Raw genomic sequence first — 23,951 nt, forward strand, 5'->3', positions numbered from 1 at the left:
GGAGAAGTAGTGTGTTAAAGAGGTTAACACACTACTTCTCCGCTGCGAAGCGCGGGTATTTTGCTATATATATATATAAAAGACAGCAACACTTATAACAATGACAACACAATTACATTGACAATCATGTTACGTTATTTTTAAAATGTTTCCTTTTTTTTTCATAACCTCTTTAACACACTACTTCTCCACTGCGAAGCGCGGGTATTTTGCTAGTATGTTACAAAGCTCAAAAATCACCAAAGAAGAGAGGATTGTGAGTGTGTATATTCTCTTAGATGCAGGCGTACTTACCCTACACACCAACACCCATATTCACTTACATAGCTCTACTTTTATGAAAATCACAATAAGGCTGAACTAATTAAAATTAGTACATTTTTTAAGAATCATTCACAATCTCACTGTATAAGCCAATAAAAATGTTATTTAGTACATATATGCATACATACAATGTCATTATGGATACAGAAGAAAATCTTCTGAGGACATGGCAGAATGTCCAAATTGCAAACAGACAATGAATGGGCATATTATTTGAAGTAAAAATGTTGATTCATTGAAGTCGGAGTGATAACTAGTATGCCGTTTGGTTTCCAGAATGTTCTGTGCACAAGCAAATTTGCAAAGCAAACTTTACTGAGCATTTTCAACATGTCTTAGAGTACTGCACTCCACCTTTAGCTCCCATAAACATTGAAGAACACATTAAAAAACATCCACTCTCGCTCATCCTCTGCCACTTTAATAAGTGGTCGGAAAGTAACAGGTGAAAATAATGTAGAAATGGAGAGATTGTGCAAACTTCACAAAAACAGTTATTGTCTTTGAAATTGACCCATGTAATAATGTATAATTTAAGATACATTTCCAATAGAACAGAAAAATATCCATTCATAAATGATACTGATTTGCATATTTTGGCATGTACTTGACCAAAACTGATTCATTGAATAAATGTATGTAATTAATTGTGATTAATCACATCTAACATTAAAACTTAATTATAAAATTAATACATAAATCATGAAGTAAATACACACCGAATTATAAATTGAATGTAGAATCAACACAAAGGAATTTTTTAAAATGACATGACCTTAGACCTGAACTTTTAACAAAATACTACTTCAGCAAGTATAACCTGAATTTGAATGCCTTCCTAAAAGGCAAGTTGAAAAGAAGGCAATAAGAAAATGAGGCCAATTTATTAATTATCAAATTGGCATAGGATATGAGACACAGACATGTCAAAGTAAAAATTAAACGATCGTAATGACCTATTGACTTTGAATGCACTGCTGAATACTGATTTAATTGTAAGAGTAAGCATCTCTATGGGCATACATTAAAACTTGTGTTGAAACTCCATAAATACGAGGGTAATCCCAAAAGTAAGGTCTCCTATATTTTTATAAATACAAACAACCGTTTATTTTCTATAATATTTACATCATTTTAAAGGTTAAAGAATTATTTATTTTTCTACATAATCGCCATTTCGGTCGATGCATTTTTGTAGACGCTGTGGTAGTTTTAGAAAGCTCGCTGCCATGTCCTTCAGGAAGCATTGAACCTCATCTTTCACCTCTTCGTCGGAGCAGAATCACCATCCGGACAAATGTTCTTTCAACTTAGGGAACAGGTGGTAGTCACTGGGTGCCAAGTCTGGACTATAGGGTTGGTGGGTGGGTCTTCTGTCAGCATACGTGGTACCCATCTTGCGTACACCTTCCGATATTGCAACTTTTTCATTAAAATCCTGTGGATGGTGCTTTGGCAAACCTCAGGAACCAAAATGCAGAGAGCATCCAGAGTGATCCGTCGATGTTTACGCATGTTTTCCTCAACCTTCGCGACTGTCTCGTTGGAAATTGACGGTCTCCCACTCCTTTGTTCGTCGTGAATTTCAGTACGACCGGCTGTAAACTCTCTACACCACTTGCGAACGTTTTTGACATCCATGCACAACTGTCCATACACTTTCGTCAATTGGTGATGAATTTCAACCGGTTTAACGCCTTTTGCGTTCAAAAATTGAATAATTGCGCGAACTTCGCACTTGGCGGTAGCGTTTAACGGGAGCTCCATTTTCAAGGGCTGCCAAGCCAAGATTGAGCATCCCAGCAAAGCCGCGCATGGAGTGGAGTGGAAGAAGCACCAATCACAACAGTGTGGCCAACAGCCGTACGAACAGTTTTTCTACGTCCCCACCGCTTTGGAGACCTTACTTTTGGGATTGCCCTCGTACTATCCTCAATTATTCACCATAAACGACTTGATAATTATACTCTACACAAGTGTTTTTCAACAGGTGCACTGTGGAAGTAACAGTGTAGTGCCCCAGGTATCGAGACCTGTACAAGGAGGACAGGACTATCTGAAGAAGCCAACATAAAAGCAGCTCTTTGATCACCATTTTGCAGACAGTTTAGCACATGTATAGATTTAAAGCTTTTATGGTTGTTAGAATCATGGTGTGCCTTGGTATTTTTTTGGGTTACAAAAAGTGTGCCACCACAAAAAACAGTTAGAAAACACTGCTCTACCTACACCTTTGCTCCTGGCACACTAAAAAGATTCTGTAGCTGCTATCTTGCATAAAAATGGACACTATGCATTACTTGAATGGTTATGTTGCATTCTTTGCATAAATTAGTGAAGATATTAAAAACTTGAACATGGGTAGTGATAATCTTTACATTTCTATTTCATTGATTTTTGTCATTATATTAGGGCAGTCAGAATGCTAGTGAGTTAAATGCAGAGATTTTGGTTTTAGAGCCACTCAGAGATAACTTATTTAGCACTTGTGTGATATGACTTTATTTCGATCTTCTTACAGAAACATGAAATATAAAAAAGGAGAGAGCTTAATTTTTCTGTGGTACTGCACCAGGAGTGTCCTAAATCTCCCTCCCAAACTCCTTTCCTCCCACTCCCCTGCATCTATGTCAGTATATATAAATCAAGAAAAGAACACCAGTGCTACGTATTGACATCTGGTGTATTGTTGTGAACTGCGTAATATGAAATGTTAAACCTTTAAATGAAAAGTTTATTTCATAAAATTTTTAATGGTAGTATGTAAATATAATACTGATATATAAATATGATACTGGATGTCTATGTAATTTTTTAGGTATACACTTATTTGTATTATTGTTTTGTAATGTTAAAAAAAAATACATGAAAATGCCGCCTGACCAAAGCATTTGCCTTGTTGCTGGCCCTGGATTCAACAATATTTTTTATCATGTTAAACAGGCCACATTAATTGCAAAAATGAAATGAATTAACTTTCCCAGGCCTAATATTTTTATATGTTACTTTCCCCATTATGTTTGTGTGGTGGCCAGGAAAAATTGTAATACCATATCAAATTTCTGTTATCCAGGTGTGTGTTCAAAATATGCAAAACATGCTTAATTTGGCTAAAATATTAAGCTAATTCCAGGAAAGGCAGCATTCATTGCCAGAAGACAAACAAGAGACTCTGAAGTCAGCTAAGAGAAGTCTCTATAGTTCTATAAGACCAAAATTAAACTTTTTATCTATCAGACTAAACACCATATTTAATGTAAGTCAAATACCTCACACTATCAAAACCACTCCATCCCTGCCATGAAATGTAGTGATGGCAGCATCTTGCTGTGGACCCTTGAAGGGTTGTGAGGGTAGAAAGTAAAATGTATGCAGCAAAGTACATGGAAATCCTGGAAGAAAACCTGAAGAAGTTTACAATAAACCTAAACCTTGGAAAAAAGCTTTGTTTTTCAGCAAAACAAAACACCCCAAGCTTAAACCCAAAACTATATAGGAACAGCTTAGAAACAGCAATGTTAATGTCCTGGAGTTGTGAAGTCGGAGTCCAGGTCTCAGTCTAATTGAGAATTTGTGTCTAGGCTTAAAAAAGAGCTTTTCACTCACGATCCAAATGTAGTCTGATTGAACTGGACCAGTTTTTAAAAGAGGAAAGATGAAAAATTGCAGTGCCTAGATGTACAAACCTGATAGAGACCTATCTACAAAGACACAACCCTGTAAATTATGCTAAAAGTGCATATACTAAATGCTGGCTTTAAGAGAGTGAATACAATTAATTATTGTGTATTTTGTATTTGTAATTAGTTTATACCCGTTTGCAGAGGTTGGTTATCACTTGGACTTTGAAGTTTCTTTTTCTGTTGATCAATGCCATAAAAAACAATTTAAACTTATTGTGATTCAATGCTGTATAATAATCAAATGTGAAAACTTCTAAGAGTGAATACTTACTGGGCATTTTACATGTTCAGTTATGTGCCCTTCTACTTGGAGCACTGCATTTCACACATACTATGTTCAGCTACTTTTCATTTTCTCAAAAAAAGTACACAGTGGCAGTTAGCACAAGTTGGCAGTATATAGTGTAATGGCAGGAAGTGCCTGGTTAAGGGAAACAAGTAGTGATGCTATGATTGGGATTTTTAGAGCGAACACCAATCACCTTTTTCGTGTCTATAGACAATCACCAGTTTCATGGAAATTCTAAAGCCTTAGAAGCCTGCATAACCATCCATTTGTAGATTTCATGTCCCAAGTTAAATTGTTATCCTTTCTCCAAAAAAATAAACCATAGACTACAATTTTTACAATTTTTTTTATGACAAAATCAAATGTTGAAGGCTTATTGTTCCATGACCATCAAGTAAAATGAGTTAAATCATTTGAAATACTTTTTTAAACTAATAAAACATTTTATATATTTTTTTCTGCAAAATATATAACCATATATATTTGAGACATTAGCAAGAATACTAAAATCTATTAATAGACTTAATGACAGCCCACAATTGTTTTTGAGGAAGATACAAGGCTAACAGGCTTAAGTTTAAAATTAAAACAACCTTGTTTGGGTCTAAAGCCAGCAACCCTTTTGTTTCCTAAGTAGTAAGGGCAGATATGTCTTTTTAAGTATGGGCATCTCTTTAATTTTTAAGACTATCTGCTCCTCTTAAAATTCACATTCTGAGCTGTAGTGCTAAACAGACTCTAGTTTGCTGTTCATACTGATTCAATGGAAGGTCTATTTTAATTAAAGTACAAGATGAAAAGGTGAAAGCAGCTACTTTTTTAATGTCAACAGGCCCCTTTTCTACCACTGTAACTTCATCAGGACAGCATATTCCTCTGCCTTTCCTCTCCATGCATGAGACGCCTCCTCAGATTTTTAGTTCTTGGCTTTTCTTTCTCAAATCTGAAAGCCAATACTTTTGATTTTCTTTCTCCTAAACCCTGCCCAGATCTTCCATTTTTACAGATTGCCTTTTGGCAACAGAAATTCATGGGCACTTCCTCAAATCCTATTACACTTTTCCTAGAGGAACATTACATCTGCATTACTATAATACTTAGAAAATCAGAACCTGAAAAAGTCACTTTTGGAATCTCTATGGCCAAGCACCTCATTTTTAAAACTTTATGTGATGTCAACCATGAAAATACTTGTATGGCAAAAAACAGGAAAATGCGTACACCAAACGAAATCAGATTTATAAAACCTGGGATACACACATTTCTACGCACCTTATCCTTTATAAATCACAATCATCTTGTAAATGTGCATTTGTGAATGTGCCTCAAACCTCACCCAGTTACCCTAAAATAACCATATATGAACCATGCTAATCAACATCATACATATGCAATCTCAATACGGCAGACCTTGACTGGCTGGTAGTGCAGCAACATGACAAATCCAGTAGTGCGAGATAGAAGTTCTGGTCTCTAAATTAGAGGCACGCAAAGAACCTTTATTTAGTGGCCTAAGCGCGGGTGTCAGCATCAAATGCAAATATGTTGAATGGCAACATGTTATTGCTGCTGTAAATGCTATGAGCTCCAGCCACACCATGCCTGAAATAAAAAGTTAAATAAAAAAGGTCCAGTAAGAGTGCATTAAAGTGCTCCTATTAAAACAGACACTGATGCAAATTGCCTTTTTATGTTGGAAACAACATGTTATGTTACATATATACTGTATGCACCCAGACCATATGAAAACTGGATATAGCTCTTTGTCAGTCGGTTAAAGGCTTCCAGCACAGTGAGCAATGCAGAGTGAGGCTTGGCTGAAATATTCCTGACCTGTTGGCCAGTAACCTGAGAAGTAGCAATGGATAGTCTAAATCGGCAAATATAAACAAAAAAGTTCTTTGGTGCAGATAAGCATGATTTGCCCTCTTGAAAGGGAAGTAAAATGTAGTCCGCATCATATTCATCACATCTGAGCTTCAGTATGTTTGTCGGCTTGATGTATTGAATTATTATGCATGTAATTTATCATTATGCATTGTCGTTTATCTTATTTGGCTACATTTCCCTGTTTGATCAAGTGTGTCGTCATTTCCAAGTTTCTCCAAAATGTTGCATATGCATGGGTCAGAGTTGCCGTAAATATACACATTCTCGTCAAGTTTTCTTTTATAAATCCCTACATTTGCACTATTTTTGTACATACGCAAGCATTATAAATGAGTCTTCAGGTCATTTGTAGTGAAATTTGACCAGCTTTAATAAGCAGCCAATCTTTCAGAGAATGACTAGAAACAAGGTAGACACCTGTTGCATATTTATTATCTGTATACATTTGTTCCATAAAGGTAGTTTGTGAGCAGATAGATGGGGTTCAGAGTCATGACCAAATGAATGTCTCCATCTCTGATACCTCTGTTCTTCTGTTTCGCATATCAGGAAAACTGTCTTGTATATACACCAAGTACCAAGGAGCCATCTCTGGGCCCATAGCAACAAAGGAGTTTATACTTTGGGAATGTGGAATGATTGGGATATTGAAGGACATTGCTTTGGGATGTGAGGATTACCTTTTCTTTATACTGAATCATTTTATGGCTATACTGTGTTGAGCCGAGGGATTTTAATGTACATATTTGTACTTTTATATATTATGTATGTGATACCTTTATTTATTTAAATAAATATTTTAGCATGGCATTTTTAAAGATATATTATGGATCAGTCTAGTTACTGATGGAAGATTCTGAATTTCAGGGGTGATCCAGTTTGTCCAAATTGGAGCAATTTTGAATGGGAATTTAAAGATTATTTGGTAAATGTGCAATCATCTGAAGAGTAAATAAACATCCTTCTAGCTGTGCACTTTCCACTGCCTCATCAGAAGCATATTTCACAATATGGCCTTTAATAATGTCTCTTGAGCAATAATTGTAAAACAAATTTTATAGCTATTAATCCTCTGAAAAAAATTTATTTAATGTTTACACTGCAGTGCCTCACTTCAGCAACAGAAATCACTCCTTTTTGTCTCTAACATGATAAATTGTTTGTCTATGAACCGAATTTCTATTCTGTTTAAATGGCAGACTGGATGGATGGATGGATGGATGGAACTTCTGTCCACTCAGGTGGAGCTGCTTATATGGTCAAAAATCCATTAAAAGGCATACAATGGAAATGAAAGTTATATAAAGTTAAAAAATAACCAGTCAGTGCCCAAATTAACATATTGTAGTAATGAGTTACTCCTATCAACATCTGCTGGAAATAAGATTATCTAGTTACTTGGACAAGTCAAGGAGTTTAAATTTTCAAAAGTACCTTACTCTGCAGGACTCTGACATGTCTTTGAAAATGCTGCAAAGGTCATCTCCAAATTATACATGCCCAAAGCTTTCTCTGTGTTAACAGCCTGTATCTAGCACCTCCGTTGAAATTCAGGTCTTTTAGAAAGTAGTGTTTTTTAATGAGCAATTAAGCATCCCATCTTCATCCTCCTTGGTAAAATGACACCTACATCTCTATACATTTATAAAACTAAAATGGAACAACTGTACCTGATTTCCTTTCATTGCAGTGAACACTAACTGCAATTGTGCCTTTATCCATGTGTGCAAAAAGTTATTTTGGGAAAAGGTTTTTAGACCATAATGAACATGCAAATAATAAATAAGACTTTATGACCAACACCCTCCAAACCCTTCCTCATCGACCAACCATACCCAAACATCCATATATCTTCCCCTTCTTATTTGCTATATATTGCCTTGGGTTCCTGTAAGTCTAATCATTTTCCTCTGATGATGATTCCTGGTAAGAATCTAATAAATGTTATTCATTTGCTCCCTTTGTGGATTTTCTGGTTCAAATATGCTAACCATATCACAGACCTTTGCCTCCATACATACATATATAATATATACACACATTTGCAGAAAAGAAGAAAGTTGTTTGTGCTGATGTGAGTATTAAGATAGATTGGAAAAATGTGTAGGAGAGAGAAAAGAAAAAAAGAAAAAAAAAATGTATTTGTCACATACAATTATATACACAGTTCAGTATGTAGTGATATGCTTAGCTGCTAAAATCCAAGACTGTGCATTAAAAGAACGCAATAAAAATATCAATATGTGCAATGACAGCATAAATAATAACTTATTATAAGAGAATTAGTAATAGCTCATCATGTAGTTCTAGGCACTACCCTCATTTAGGATGTGTATAGTCTTTAATATGAAGCTCCTCCTCAGTCTCTCTGATCTGGTCATTAGGCACCAATAGTGTTTCCATGAACGTGGTACAAAGAAGAGGCCATTGTTATGGTAGCTTGCATCACTAATTATTTGTTTTGCTCTGGTCTGACATCACTTGATATAGATGTCCTGGAGTTGGAAAGTGCACACCCACTGATGCATTCAGCTGAGCCTTGCATTCTTGCTGTGTGCTGTTTTCAAACCTTGGCAGTAATACTTCCCATCAGGATACTTTTCGATGGTGGTTATGTAGATGTTCTTTAGTATCAAGGAGGATAGACTAAAATCCCTGTGGCGACTGAGGTGGCAGTTCCTTCTTCACCAAAGTGTCAATATGGTGGATCAGGTCAGGTCTTCTGTGACGTGGAAACTGAGGTATCTGAAACTGCCCTCCCTATCAACCACAGTATTGTTAATACTAAGAGGGTGGTAGTGTCTTTGCTGTTTTCTCCCAAAATCCACAATCGACTTCTTTATCTTGCTGACATTCAGGAGAAGATTATTATCGTGACACAAGTGTGATAGACTACACTTCATCCAGGAAAGCCAGCTCATTGTTGTTAGAGATAGTCCTACTACATATGTGTCATCAGCAAACTTGACAATGATATTAGTGTCATGTACAGCCATACAGTCATTCCTATATAAGGAATATAGCAGAGGACTCGTAACACAGTCCTGTGGAGTCAGTGAGTGGAGTTAAGAGTGAGGGATGATGAAGTGTGGCCACCCGCTAGCACCTGTCAAGAATTTAAAACCCCACCTGCGCAGTGAAGTGTTCAAATCCAGCTCTGTGACCTTGGTGGTGAGCTTAGAGGGGTTTAATGTGTTAAATACTTAATTGGCATCACTATAGTATACTGTATGTAGAATCAAGGTACTGGCATCACCTTTGGATATCCTGGAGCGATAAGCAAACTATAATCGATCTAGCTCTTTAGGCATTGAAGAGCATATCTATTTCTTGGCTAGCCTCCAAAACACTTTATTACTTTAGACATTAGTGCAATGGGATAGCAGTCATTCAGGCAGGTTGGATGTGATTTTGTACAGAGACAGTGGTGGACCATTTAAAGCATATCGGTCTGATAGATTGGATTATGAAGAGATTAAGTATTACCTTTTTTAAAGCATGTCCTAGAATGCCATTTGGACCTGAAACCGTCTGGGCCTGCTGCCTTCCTGGTGTTCACTTTCAGTTGCAGATATGTTGTACTGCTGTCATTACCAGCATTCACATCAAACCACACATAAAATTATTAAACACATCTGCCAGATAGGTGTTTCCACTTCCTGTGGTGGGAGCAGTGTTGCGTTATAGTCTTTTATTGTTTGTAGACCTTGCCATATGTGCTTGGAATCTTACTGCTCAAATTGTCCTTGAATTTTTTCCCCCATATCACTGCTTAGCATTTTTCAAAGTTCTCCTCAGGTTTTTCAAGGCAGCTTTGTAATAGTCCATATTCCCACACGCCATCTCTGAGTTGTACACATCTGTGCATGTGTTTAGTGCATCACAAATGGTCTTATCCACTTGTGGTTTTTGATTTGGGTAAGTCCTGATGATGACATTGGGACCAATGTCTTCCCCTAGTTTACTAATAAAGCATACCACTTCTTCCATAAACACAATGATGTTGTCACTGAGTAGCAATTATTGGTGTGCCTAGGTTCCCTCAGCCTGTTCCTCACTCCAGCGTGTTTCCCTCAATGTTTTTTTCGGGTTTGTCTGCTGTAGTTGTAGTCTTTTATGAAGGATCTCACTCAGCCAAGCTGAGTCTGTGAATATGGAGTCAGAAAGCTGATGAGTGACCATCCTTCCAATGTTTCTTAGTGTCTGGCATTCTTAGCTGATGACGCTAAAAGTAGCAGGTGAAAAAAAGCTAAGTAAAATAACACATAATACAAAGTAAAAACACAGTCTGATTGGAGCAGGCAGAAAGGCAATCAAATTTGGTACCGCTGCCCTGCTATTTGTCAACAGTAATATGAATTACCAAAATGTAACCTGGAAAATGAACAACATCAAACCTAATAAACAGAAATGATGGTTAGGACCAAAAAAGAGCTGATTACAGAAGTGTATGGATTTGTACAAAGCAGTGCATTTAATTTCACTTGTCATTCCCAAACCATTGCATGAATCAAGTTTAAATATCCATAAGGCTTCATGGCGTAGTAATTGATTGTTAAAATCCCCTCCCCTGGACAATTTCCAAAACCTAGAACCCAGAACTCTCTTGATGAGGTTTGACAATTTCCAGTGCCTAGAAACCACGTTTGATATTACATCCCGTTTCTTATTTTATGCTCCACAATTTGTGCCTTAACTTTGTAGAACATCTTAACTACATAAAGTAGTGGACAAGGGCATAGTAATAAATAGATCACACCCAATGAGTTGCAATCTGATTTATAGTACAAAATAATGGTGTATTTGGGAGTAACATTGTTTTAAATATATTAATGTAGCAGGTACAATGCAAACAAGGAAAGTGACCATTCTTAAGAAACTAATTATTTTTGTGGGTAATTTAGTGTTGTACATAGAGTACTGACTACAGTGTCACGGATATTACGGTTACAAGTGAATAAGAACAGTGACGGATTATTAAAACGGGTATTTAAACTAAGTACATGACAGTGTCTTAAGATAAATCTCTTAAAACCTTTTCTGCAAGTGTGTACTCCAGAAATAAATACCTGATGACTAGAACACATAGATGGAAAAATTGTGAAACTGGTAAATGATTAATTAACAATTGAGAATGATAACTAGATGCATGTAGTAAGATATTGTAATCTGTGGTATTACAGTATGTCTAGAATTTTAAAAAGTGATCCTTAACATAGAATAAAACATCCAGAAAATAATTAAAATTAAAACAATAATTTACTCTGAATGATAAATTTGGATCATAAACATTAAGAAATAGATAAAATGAAATAAAAGAATCAATACTACCCTTTCAAGTGACAAATAAATCATCAATATATCTGACCCATCTGATCACCTGAGCAAGAAAATGGTTGAGACATAAAAACACAAATTTTTCTTCAGTTACTGAAACATACACGTTAGCAGTTCTAGAGCTAAAGTGAGCCCCTATAGATACAACTTTTTGTTGTCTGAAAAAGCAGTTTTCAAAGGCATAAAAATTTCAGTTTAAAGCTAGATCTGTCTGCTCCTTGTTAAGCAAGATGAAATTGATCTGAAACGCAGACCGTCTCAGAAGCATCATGTGTACAATAATTCCCGCATAATCTTGTGGAATATTATTGTGCAGTAAAGTAATATCTAAAGTGACTCCTATATAATTAGAATCATATGGTATTTTCTGTAGGTGGCATAAAAAATAGGTTGAATCCTAGCTAATGGTATAAATCCGAGATGTAAAAATTAATAAATGCGTATAATAAATTAATAAAAAGGGAGACCATCATAGATACAGTAGACCTGCCAAATGGATTTTGAAGATCTTTGTGGATCTTGGGTAGCAGATAAAATATAGGTATTCACTGATATACAGTACTTTGTCAAGAAAGTTAGACGTCTTTTTGTCAATGAGATCTACATGTGTTGCCTCATCTATTACTCTCTTTGATAAGATAGCAATCTGTGAAGTAGGGTCAAACTTGAAAATTTCATAACATGATGTGTCTTTTAATTGCCTCTAACTTCCAATAAATACTTACACAAGTCCATAGCTACAATGACACCAACTTTATCTGCTTGGTTAGTTGTGATTAAAGAGTGTGTTATGTGATTTTATCAAAGCATTTTAGGGTGCTGCTCAATCTGTTCAATATCCTTAACACTAGCTTACAAAAAGTGTCAATACAGGGATTGACAGGGTCCAGAAAGGCAGAACGTGGATTGCACAGGGTAGGATTTATCAACAAGTAGGTCCCCTTTTTTAAAAAAATATCTCTTTCTGATTTCTCCTGCTTAAGAAAGCCCTTTCAGGATAATGCAGGTAAAATTACTGGGTCACCAAGAACTGTAACGTGCTTTGCGTAACTTACATTTTTCTGTGCATTTGTGGCAGACATGTTTCTAATTGAAGGCTTTTTATTTTATTTTATTGCCATTCTCAACTAAAGCAATTCTTCATGTAGGATAAAACTGTAAATAAAATTAATCGACTTAGCAGCACTGGCCTAACCTATAAAAAAAGGGTATCCCGGAAAAAATAAACTTGATTGTAATAGTTTGAAGTATTCAAATACAACCCCAAGTTCAGACAGTCTAAAAAATGCAAATAAACATAGAAAACTGATTTAAAAAATCATTCTGACTTATACTTCAGCACAAACACTATAAAGACAAGGTATTTAATGTTTTGTTTGGTCAGCTTCATTATTTCATAAATATATATATCCATTTTTGCCATTAAGGGCCTCTAACACATTCCAAAAAGAGTTGATATGTGGCAGTTTAGGGCCAATAATAAGCTGGAAAAGGAAAGTTATGATGTGAGTAGAAACAAATGATGTTCAGCAGGTGATTTTAATCATGCCTTGGTATAAAAGCTGCATCCAATAAAAACCTAATCCTTTAGAGGCAAAAATAGGCAGAGGATTGCCAATTTTCCAACAAATGCGTGAGAAAATCATTGAAAACTTTAAAAACATATGTTTCTCCAAGAAAGATGAGTAGGTATTTGGGTATTTCACCGTCAATAGTGTATAATTAAAAGATTCGAGGAATCTGAAAATTTGGTGCATAAAAGGGGAAGGAGTGCAAGTCTAAGCTGACTGCTCCTTGAACTCCAATCCGTCAGATGGCACTGCATCAAGAACCATCTTTCATCAATAAGTGATATAACCACATGGGCTCAGGAGTAGTTTGGCAAACCTTTATTAAGTAACATAGTATAGAGTTGCACCCACAAATGGCAGTTACAAATGCATTGTGCAAAAGCTGTATGTTAACAGTGTCCTAAAGCACCATTGACTTCTCTGGGCTCTGAAGCATCTGGAATGAATCATCACACAGTGGAGTTGTGTATTGTGGTCTTCAGTACCTAAATGTTTATTAAGTGTAGTGATCAGAAAAGATATGTTACAAAGTGGGAAATAATTTTTTTTGGAGTATGTTGCAAGTATCAAAATATCGTTAAAAAAAAAAAAAAAAAATGAATAAACACAGTGCTGTGTTTCTTTTGTATTTGCCAAGTTAAATCTGATTGTAGAAACAGCCCTTTAAAATAGCATGCCTCATTTGGTGGTCTTGCGTATTCCTGATCAGTTGTAGAAATTGTAGTTATCAGCTTGGATGCCCATCTTGTCGTAACTATATTTTTATATGATGCGTATTAAATAATATGTCCTCTTATAACTTGCTGAAGTGTTTCCTAAAGTATTCCCAGAGAATCCTCTGGAAAAACATTTTTAATCATCATAGAGCATTACTGTATTAGGTCATCAGTTCTCCATTAGATTTTGGAGCATAGTGATTTAACCTCCAAAATAAAAGGAACATAATCAGACATAACAATAGCCTAGTTTTATGCAAAATTTAACACAATGTAATAAGCTATTGAATACAAAAAAATCAGTTCTTGAGTAGCTGTGATGGACTTGCAAAAAAGTTATGAGTATTCTCTCAAGTTGAGATATAGAAATCTTCATGGGTAACAGAAACTATGATCTTTAATAAACTCTGAAGTTATCACAGAAGGTTTACACTATTATAGTTGCAATTGCTCAAGACCTGTCTAAAGCTGGATTTAATACACATTTCTGTGTAAAGTTATGAGTAGTTATATTGGAAACTAATGAAATAACCTTGTTTATGTATCCTCTGTCATCTATGTTTGGTGCATTATTTAAGACAGAATGAATTTACATTTATACAGATTTACCCAACACAAAAATATATCACCCTTTATAGCGAGGCACTGTATTAGTGCCTACAAATGTATTTATTTTGCAAATATTTCCATACCTCAGGTATAATTGTCAGAATGAAAAATTTAACCAAACCAAATTGATCTTAGCTTTGTAAATAAGTCTTCTGCAAAAATATTGTGTCCTTAAATTGGTAAGGTATCACAGCACTATTTTCCTCTTACAGTTCATCTTAAAATTGTGATTTATACCTTTATTATTCAAGCTTGCAAAAGCTATTGTTTGATTAGAATTATACTGTTTTCTGCCTTCTAAGACAAAAATACAAAATTAGATGAGAAAAGTGAAATCTTTTGCATTTTAACTTTATCACCATTTTCACATATATCATCCTTAGTCCTTGCAACAGTAAGATTACACACATATTACGTAACAACTGAGTTGGTAAAAAGACAAAAAAATATTTTCTCTTTCCCTTCCCTCCAACCTGCTTATTGTTTGCCCTAATAAGACTTCTAATACACCATAAGACATGGCATGCTCTAAACATGTTGAATCCTCCCCGATAGCACTGAGCCAAAAGTTCATCTGAGATATAAATAATTACAGATCTTTGTAATAATGCAATTCCAGTAGAACAGACCTAGGGTAAGATTAATAATTAAACATAAAAAAAGTTCAAATACTTTGGTTCAGTTGCTGCTTAATTTGATAATCACCAAGTTTCCAGAGACAAAGAAAGAAAGTGAATAGAAATAGGAAAAGGAAAGAAGAATGTTACCAAAAAAAAAGAAAATGGGTATTGTTAAGTGTTAGTAGGCAGTGTACTAGAGGGTGCTGCTTGCAGTACACTGTGGGAGTTTATTAGCACTAATTCTAAGACTTGTCATATAAAGGAAAGAGAGCAAGTGATTGAATGTGAATTCCGGAAAGGTAAAATTAAGACACTTCAGTGAATCAAAGAAGGTTTAAAAAAAAAATTGATGGGTGGATAAATGTAATAATAGCGTGTGAACTCTGCCATTTACTCTTGATTTGTTAATTAAGGAGTGTTCAAATGTTATACAATCTAATGTAGTCATTGCTAAAAAATAATTAAATGCACTGTTCCAAAATATTTTAAAATAAAACCTTGTCTTGAGTAATCAAAGTAGCATTTGAATGGAGTATAATGTGAAATTGACAATCTATCAATTTTATGTTAAATGAATTATCAATTATTGGTCAGAAGCAAAATTTGCTAACTCCCTGTCAATATAAACTATTTTTGAGATTTTCTCTTGTTGACAAAAACAAGTATCTGTACATTTTTCTAATTGTAAGTAATGCTTAATTAAAACGTGTTTTAAAGATACATATTCAATTAAACTGTTACTTCAAACCTTACAAGGACTGTATTGTGAATGGTAGATGGCACTCGCTTACTACAAATGGAAAAAATATAATGTCCTGATGGGAAATTGTGCGCCTTGTAAATATTTTCTGAGGATTCCCCCTTTACTGTGCTTTATGTTAGTACTGTATGTATAAGTTGTTGAATTCTTTCTTTTTGAACAGTTATCACCACCTGCTTGTGTGTCACAATTGTCTTTGTTTTTAATGCAGCAACATGATCTTCATTTCAAACTTTAGAAAGCTTTAATATTTGATTATCACAATGATACTACTGTTTTAAGTATGCACAGCTAACCGGAGCAGTGCATTAGTATGCTGTGTAACTGGGACATGTTTCAGCATAGAGAGAAAATAAACTTCAGTTGACCTACCTATAAAGTAGTTTATTTCAGCCAACATTTCCACCCACATGGAATATAGTTTTTTTTCTAAAACAAAAATGATGTTAGATGGGGTGCAGTGTACTGTATATAAAAAGATTTTCAGGCTATGATCAAGAAGTAAAAAAAAAAAAAAGCATAGTGTATAAACATTGGGACTTGTGGCAGGACTAAAGTACAGTACATGGAACAAAAGCAGTGCAGTGAAGAATGCTTTGTGCCATAGATGCCCTTCCAGCAGACTCTTAAAGTCAGAATGCTGACATTATAGCAGGTTTATTTAACCTGAAAAAACTCTTAGAAGGAGAGTACTGCTGTCTCGTTTATGGCAGTAGTAGGGTTTATGTGATATGAGAAAATATAAAATAACAATTTGTAGAGCAAAAAATTGTCATTACTTTTCATGCCAATGTGCCCCAAATGTGAACCCAGAGTTTAAATGTCTTTGTTTAAAAAAATAAATAAATAAAAAAATACAAGCAACTGGTACAAATTGGGTAACATGTCTTTCAGATAATTATTGTGATGTATAATTTGAAGCGTTGGAGCAGTGCACAAATGTGTCCTTTCTGTAATTTTATGATAAAGTCTCATATATATTATACTTGAATAACTTTGTTTAGTAGAGCTCTTTTGCTGCTTTGACAATCCAATTTGAATGATTACATATTTTTTTGTGTCATATGCCCACATTTTGTCTACTGTAAATTAGCTATGTATGCTTCTCTTTGCATATGCATTTTTTATGAAACTGAGTAAATAAGTTTTAAAGGTGGAGAATTCCTATAACCTCTTTAGTTCATCAAACATGGCACACCTGGAAACACTAGAACTACAATTAGCCACCTTTCCATTTACATATTGTTGACATGCAAAATAAGAGTAATTGTATGATTACATAGTTTTTTTTAACATGCCAGTGCTCATATTTATTGCATATGACTTTAATTATAAACAAATTTTATATGTTTTTCAAAATGCTGATCGAGTTCATATCATGTTTAATCTCTATGCTGATGGACTTGAGGTATTAATAAGGATTAGATATTCTATTAATAGGCCAATATTCGTTTTCCTAGGTCTTGGGCTCAGTAAAAAACAAGATTGAAGTCTTTGCATCTACACAAGAGGATTTTCCTGGAATGTTACGTAAAGCCAGAAAGTACCTAGTGGCACGGGGAAAAGTGGATTGGGCCGAATCACCCACTGTTCTGCCAAATTTACGAAGATCTGAAACACTAGGTAGGTATGGATAGGAGGTAAAAGAAAATAAGTATTAAACTTTTTGCAACTTGCAGCAGCAGCCAGAACCTCATGTGAACATATTTGAATTTAGTCAAAAAAGAATTATCAGTCAGGTGGTGACCAAGAACCTGATGGTCACTCTGTCAGAGCTCCAGAGGTCCTCTGTGGAGAGAGGAGAACCTTCCAGAAGGACAACCATCTCTGCAGCAATCCACCAATCAGGCCTGTATGGTAGAGTGGCCAGACAGAAGCAACTCCTTAGTAAAAGGCACATGGCAGCCCGCCTGGAGTTTGCCAAAAGGCACCTGAAGGACTCTCAGACCATGAGAAAGAAAATTCTCTGGTCTGATGAGACAAAGATTGAACTCTTTGGCGTGAATGCCAGGCGTCACGTTTGGAGGAAACCTGGCACCATCCCTACAGTGAAGCATGGTGGTGGCAGCATCATGCTGTGGGGATGTTTTTCAGTGGCAGGAACTGGGAGACTAGTCAGGATAAAGGGAAAGATGACTGCAGCAATGTACAGAGACATCCTGGATGAAAACCTGCTCCAGAGCGCTCTTGACCTTAGACTGGGGCGATGGTTCATCTTTCAACAGGACAACGACCCTAAGCACACAGCCAAGATATCAAAGGAGTGGCTTCAGGACAACTCTGTGAATGTCCTTGAGTGGCCCAGCCAGAGCCCAGACTTGAATCCGATTGAACATCTCTGGAGAGATCTTAAAATGGCTGTGCACCGACACTTCCCATCCAACCTGATGGAGTTTGAGAGGTGCTGCAAAGAGGAATGGGCGAAACTGGCCAAGGATAGATGTGCCAAGCTTGTGGCATCATATTCAAAAAGACTTGAGGCTTTAATTGCTGCCAAAGGTGCATCGACAAAGTATTGAGCAAAGGCTGTGAATACTTATGTACATGGGATTTCTCAGCTTTTTTATTTTTAATAAATTTGCAAAAACCTCAAGTAAACTTTTTTCACATTGTCATTATGGGGTGTTGTGTGCAGAATTCTGAGGAAAAAAATTAATGTAATCCATTTTGGAATAAGGCTGTAACATAACAAAAGGTGGAAAAAATGATGCGCTGTGAATACTTTCTGGATGCACTGTACATGTTTATTTCCTTTATGTGCATTGGAACAACACAAAAAACACAGAAAAAAAGCCAAATCTGACATCATGTCACACAGAACTCCAAAAATGGGCTGGACAAAATTATTGGCACCCTTTCAAAATTGTGGGTAAATCGTTTTATTTCAAGCATATGATGCTCGTTTGAACTCACCTGTGGCAAGAAACAGGTGCTGGCAATATAGCAATCACACCTGAAGCCAGTTAAAATGGAGAACATTTGTCTCAACCTTTCTGTTGTTAAGCATGGAGAACAGAAAGAAGAGCAGAGAATTGTCTGAGGACTTGAGAACAAAAATTGTGGAAAAATATCAACAATCTCAAGGCTACAAGTCCATCTCCAGAGATCTTCATGTTCCTTTGTCCACTGTGCGCAACATAATCAAGAAGTTCACAACACATGGCACTGTAGCTAATCTCCCTGGACTTGGACGGAAGAGAAAAATTGATAAAAGACTGCAACGAAGGATAGTCCGAATGGTGGATAAACAACCCCAGTCAACTTCAAAACATATTCAAGCTGTTCTGCAGACTCAGAGTGCAACAGTGTCAGCTCGAACTATCCGTCGACATCTGAACGAAATGAAACGCTATGGCAGGAGAGCCAGGAGAATCCTTCTGGGCGAACGTCTTGTGGACAGATGAGACCAAGGTAGAGCTTTTTGGTAAAGGTCATCATTCTACTGTTTACAGAAAACGGAATGAGGCCTACGAAGAAAAGAACACAGTACCTACAGTCAAACATGGTGAAGGTTCTAAGATGTTTTGGGGATGTTTTGCTGCCTCTGGCACTGGATGCCTTGACTGTGTGCAAGGCATCATGAAATCTGAAGACTACCAAAAGATATTGGGGCGCAATGTAGGGCCTAGTGTCAGAAAGCTGGGTCTGCATCAGAGGTCATGGGTGTTCCAGCAGGACAATGACCCCAAACATACCTCTAAAAGCACTCAGAAATGGTTGAAGACAAAGCGCTGGAGAGTTCTGAAGTGGCCAGCAATGAGTCCGGATCTAAATCCGATCGAACACTTATGGAGAAATCTCAAAATTGCTGTTGGGAGAAGGCGCCCTTCAAATCTGAGAAACCTTGAGCAGTTTGCAAAAGAAGAGTGGTCGGAAATTCCAGTTGAGAGGTGTAACAAGCTTGTTGATGGTTATAGGAAGTGCTTGATTTCAGTTATTTTTTCCAAAGGGTGTGCAACCAAATATTAAGTAGAGGGTGCCAATAATTTTGTCCAGCCCGGTTTTTGAGTTTTGTGTGAAATGATGTCAGATTTGGCTTTTTTTCTGTTTTTTTGTGTTGTTCCAATGCACATAAAGGAAATAAACGTGTATACCAAAACATTTGTAATTGCAACAATTTTCTGGGAGAAATAGTACATTTTCAAGGAAAATTCCAGGGGTGCCGATAATTTTGGCCATGACTGTATATACTTGCCAGAGCTATCAGCAAAACAAACCTTGTTTGATGCTATCATATGTAAATAATAGTCATGATAAATGTAACCAGTGTATCTAGGAACGAATTGCCTTACAATTGTTCCAAAGTTCTATTTGTAAGAAATTTCTACCTACAGTGGTATAACTGGATGGAATCACCATGATTCAACAACAGCATTTATTTTATATAGCACATTTTCATAAAAAAAGTAGCTCAAAGTGCTTTACATAATGAAGAAAAGAAAAATAAAAGACAAAGTAAGAAATTAAAATAAGACATTAGTTAACATAGAATAAAAGTAAGGTCCGATGGCCAGGGAGAACAGAAAAAAAAAAAAACTACAGACATCTGGATAAAAAAATAAAATCTGCAGGGGTTCCAGGCCACAAGACCGCCCAGTCCTCACTGGGCATTCTACCTAACAAAAATGAAATAGTCCTCTTTGTATTTAAGGTTCTCATGGAAGGACTTGATGATGATGGTCATGCAGACTTCTGGCTTTTAATCCATCAATGTTGGAACATCACGGTGCTTTGAGTAGATGGTGGTGGCGCAAGCTGCTACCACAAAGAAACTGGAAAAAGAAACAGAAGAGAGAGTAGGGGTTAGTACAGATTTTAGAGCCACCATGAATAGTTATTATAATGAATTGGATATACAGAGTATCAGGATTAAATTAAAGCGAAGTTATGAGAAAGCCATGTTAAAATAATGTGTTTTTAGTAGTTTTTTAAAATGCTCCACTGTATTAGCCTGGCGAATTCCTATTGGCAGGCTATTCCAGATCTTAGGTGCATAACAGCAGAAGGCCGCCTCACCACTTCTTTTAAGTTTTGCTCTTGGAATTCTAAGGAGACGCTCATTTGAGGATCTAAGGTTACGATTTGGAATATGTCAGACATTCCGATATATAAGATCGGGCAAGATTATTTAAGGCTTTATAAATCATAAGCAGAATTTTAAAGTCAATCCTGAATGACACAGGTAACCAGTGTAGTGACATCAAAACTGGAGAAATGTGCTCGGATTTTCTTTTCCTAGTTAGGATTCTAGCAGCTGCATTCTGCACTAGTTGCAATCGATTTGCCTTTTTTGGGTAGTCCTGAGAGGAGTGTGTTACAGTAATCTAGTCGACTGAAAACAAACGCGTGAACTAATTTCTCAGCATCTTTCAATGATATAAGAGGTCTAACTTTTGCTATGTTTCTTAAGTGAAAAAATGCTGTCCTAGTGGTCTGATGAATATGCAATTTAAAATTCAGATTACAGTCAACAGTTACCCCTAAGCTTTTTACCTCCGTCTTGACTTTTAATCTTAATGTATCCAGTTTGTTTCATTAGCCTCATTGTATCCGTTATTGCCAATCACTAAAATTTCAGTTTTCTCTTTATTTAGCTTTAGAAAATTACTATTCATCCATTCAGAAATACAAGTAAGACATTGTGTTAGTGAATCAAGAGAATCGGGGTCATCATGTGCTATTAATAAATACAGCTGTGTGTCATCAGCATATCTGTGGTAGCTCACGTTGTTCCCTGAGATAATCTGACCTAACGGAAGCATGTAGATTGAGAAAAGCAGCGGACCCAGAATAGAGCCTTGTGGAACACCGTATAGGATATCATGTGTCTTTGAGTTGTAATTACCACAACTAACCATAAATTACCATACTTTAACGAGCGCAGTTTCTGTGCTGTGATTTGTTCTAAAACTCGACTGAAACTTATCAAGAATAGCATGTTTATTGAGGTGGTCATTTAACTGCATAATGACTGCCTTCTCTAGAATTTTACTTAAGAAAGGCAGGTTAGAGATGGGTCTAAAATTTTCAAGAGCAGAGGAGTCAAGATTATTTTTCTTAAGTAGGGGTTTAACTACAGCAGTCTTAAGACAGTCTGGGGAGACCCCCATATCTAATGACGAATTTACTATGTCAAGAATATTATCAGTTAGCACGCCCAATACTTCTTTGAAAAAACTTGTTTGGTATTGGGTCAAGGACGCAGGTGGAGGGTTTCAGTTGAGAAATTATTTTATGTAAATCAGGTAAATCTATCCTGGTGAAAGAATTTAATTTGTTTGTAATGGAGCACTGGGGTTTAAGAGGATCCTCAGTGTTGGGGTGATATACTATGTTATTTCTAATATCATTAATTTTTTGATTGAAAAATACAGCAGTAGCCTCATAGGTTTTATTGGAAGTATTTTGGAGGCATTTCTTTGAGTTACCTGGGTTTAGCAGACGATCAATCGTCGAGAATAAGACTCTGGGATTACTAGCATTGTTATTTATAATCTTAGAGAAATAATAGCGCCTCTCAAGACGAACTGTGTTATTGTATTCTGTTATTTTAACCTTTAATATTTCATAGTGGATAGTTAGTTGTCCTAGTTAGATTAGATTAGTTAGTTAGATTCCTAGTGTAGACAATATGAAATCAGATTTTAAACCTAATTTTATCTAATTTGGTAAACTTATTCTAGTGGTTGTTTATAGTGTCACAACAAACATTATTTAATTGTAACTTTATTTATTGTGAATTGCACATACAGCAATGTGAAAAAGAATATGAAATATTTTTAACATATTTGGACATATCTTTAGATAAAGGTCATATAACTGGAAAAAAAGAAAAGAAAATTTAACTTTGTACTAATTTATTAAACAAAAAGTGAACAAATAAAGTGTGGCATTTTGGTCTATGGAAAAACGAAGTACACTCTTGGCTCATATAGCTTGTTAAGAGGTTTGTTGCTTGCACACCCTGTTTTAAATCCCCTCACTGCCTCTCAATGGGATTCAAATCCAGGCTTTGATTTGGTCATTCCAGAACTGTCAATTTCTTTCTTTTCAATCATTCCTTGGTGAGTTTACTAGTAAGTTTAGGGTCATTGTCATGTTCCAAGGTCCACTTTTGGTTCAGCATCAATCTTTTGACATATTATTATCAAGCTCCCACTGGTACAATGAAGAATTCATAGTGGATTTTGTGATGGTCTGCTGCCTAGGGCCTGATGCAACAAAATAGACCTATATCATAACATTTTCACCACCATGCTTTATAGCTGGTATCAGGTTCTTCTGGTCAAATGCGGTCTTTGATTTTTAACAAGCATGTCTTCTGGTACTATGGCCAGATATCTCTGTGTTTGCCTCGTCTATCCAGAGCATTTTGTTCCAGAAGTCCTGGTCATTGCCTAGTTTTTAATGGAGAAATTTTAGTCTTGCCCTGATTTTCTTTCAGAACAGCCAAGGTGTCCCCCAGCACACCTACCTTATAGATCTAATCTTGGCAATCTTTTTGTAATGGACTCATGCATTTTCACATCAGTAGTGGCAATTGCTACCTGCAGGTTCCCTGATGGAATTCTTGGTTTCTTGGAGACATCTTTCAGTATATTACATTCTGCTTTTGGGCTGAACTTGCTGGAGCATTCTGGCCTGGACAAGTTGATAATTGTTTAAAATCTTATTCAATTGCAGTTGATCTTCTGGACAGTAGAATGATTGATTTCCAATTGTTGGGGGATCTTTTTAAATCCCTTACCAGGCTCATAGACATATGTGATCTTCTTTCTGATCTTCTTTCTGAAGGCCTCAGGGAATTCTTTAAATCTAGACATGGTGAGGACATACTGTACATTTCAACAACAAAGAGCAAACTAAGCTAAATGGCCAAGGTTTAAATAAGACAGGTTCCTCCAAAATCATCTCTAACGATGCTCTAATCATTTGCAACTGATCTGGTGCACCTGATTCTAATTTGAAGTATTTGAGGTAGTTATAAAAGTATTGTAGTGGTGTACTTACTACTTACACATGCAAAAAAATACAATAAACTATAAAACGTAAATATGGCATAATGTTTATTATATTATATCACCTTTATGTGTAGATACTGTTTAAATGGAGATCATGAATTTTTAAGGACAGATTATTTCATCTCTGTCCC

General features: G+C 35.9%; 1 protein-coding gene across 11 annotated transcripts in view; it reads left to right on the plus strand.

The window, feature by feature from the left end:
* The window catches only part of fhip1b (FHF complex subunit HOOK interacting protein 1B), a 287,627-nt gene that overhangs the window by 146,442 nt on the left and 117,234 nt on the right, over positions 1–23,951 (plus strand). For 3 of the 11 annotated variants that reach the window (XR_007934743.1, XR_007934742.1, XM_051926175.1), the window contains exon 11: positions 17,260–17,422. The exons of the other annotated variants lie outside the window; for them this stretch is intronic. Coding sequence is in view for 1 of the 3 variants with exons in the window: in XM_051926175.1 (XP_051782135.1) it covers positions 17,260–17,422 (163 nt within the window). In the remaining 2 variants the exon portion in view is untranslated. The remainder of the gene's footprint in view (positions 1–17,259; positions 17,423–23,951) is intronic. 11 annotated transcript variants of the gene reach the window in all.

Source organism: Erpetoichthys calabaricus, chromosome 4, assembly GCF_900747795.2.
Source record: "Erpetoichthys calabaricus chromosome 4, fErpCal1.3, whole genome shotgun sequence".
In the NCBI taxonomy this organism is placed as follows: Eukaryota; Metazoa; Chordata; class Cladistia; order Polypteriformes; family Polypteridae; genus Erpetoichthys; species Erpetoichthys calabaricus.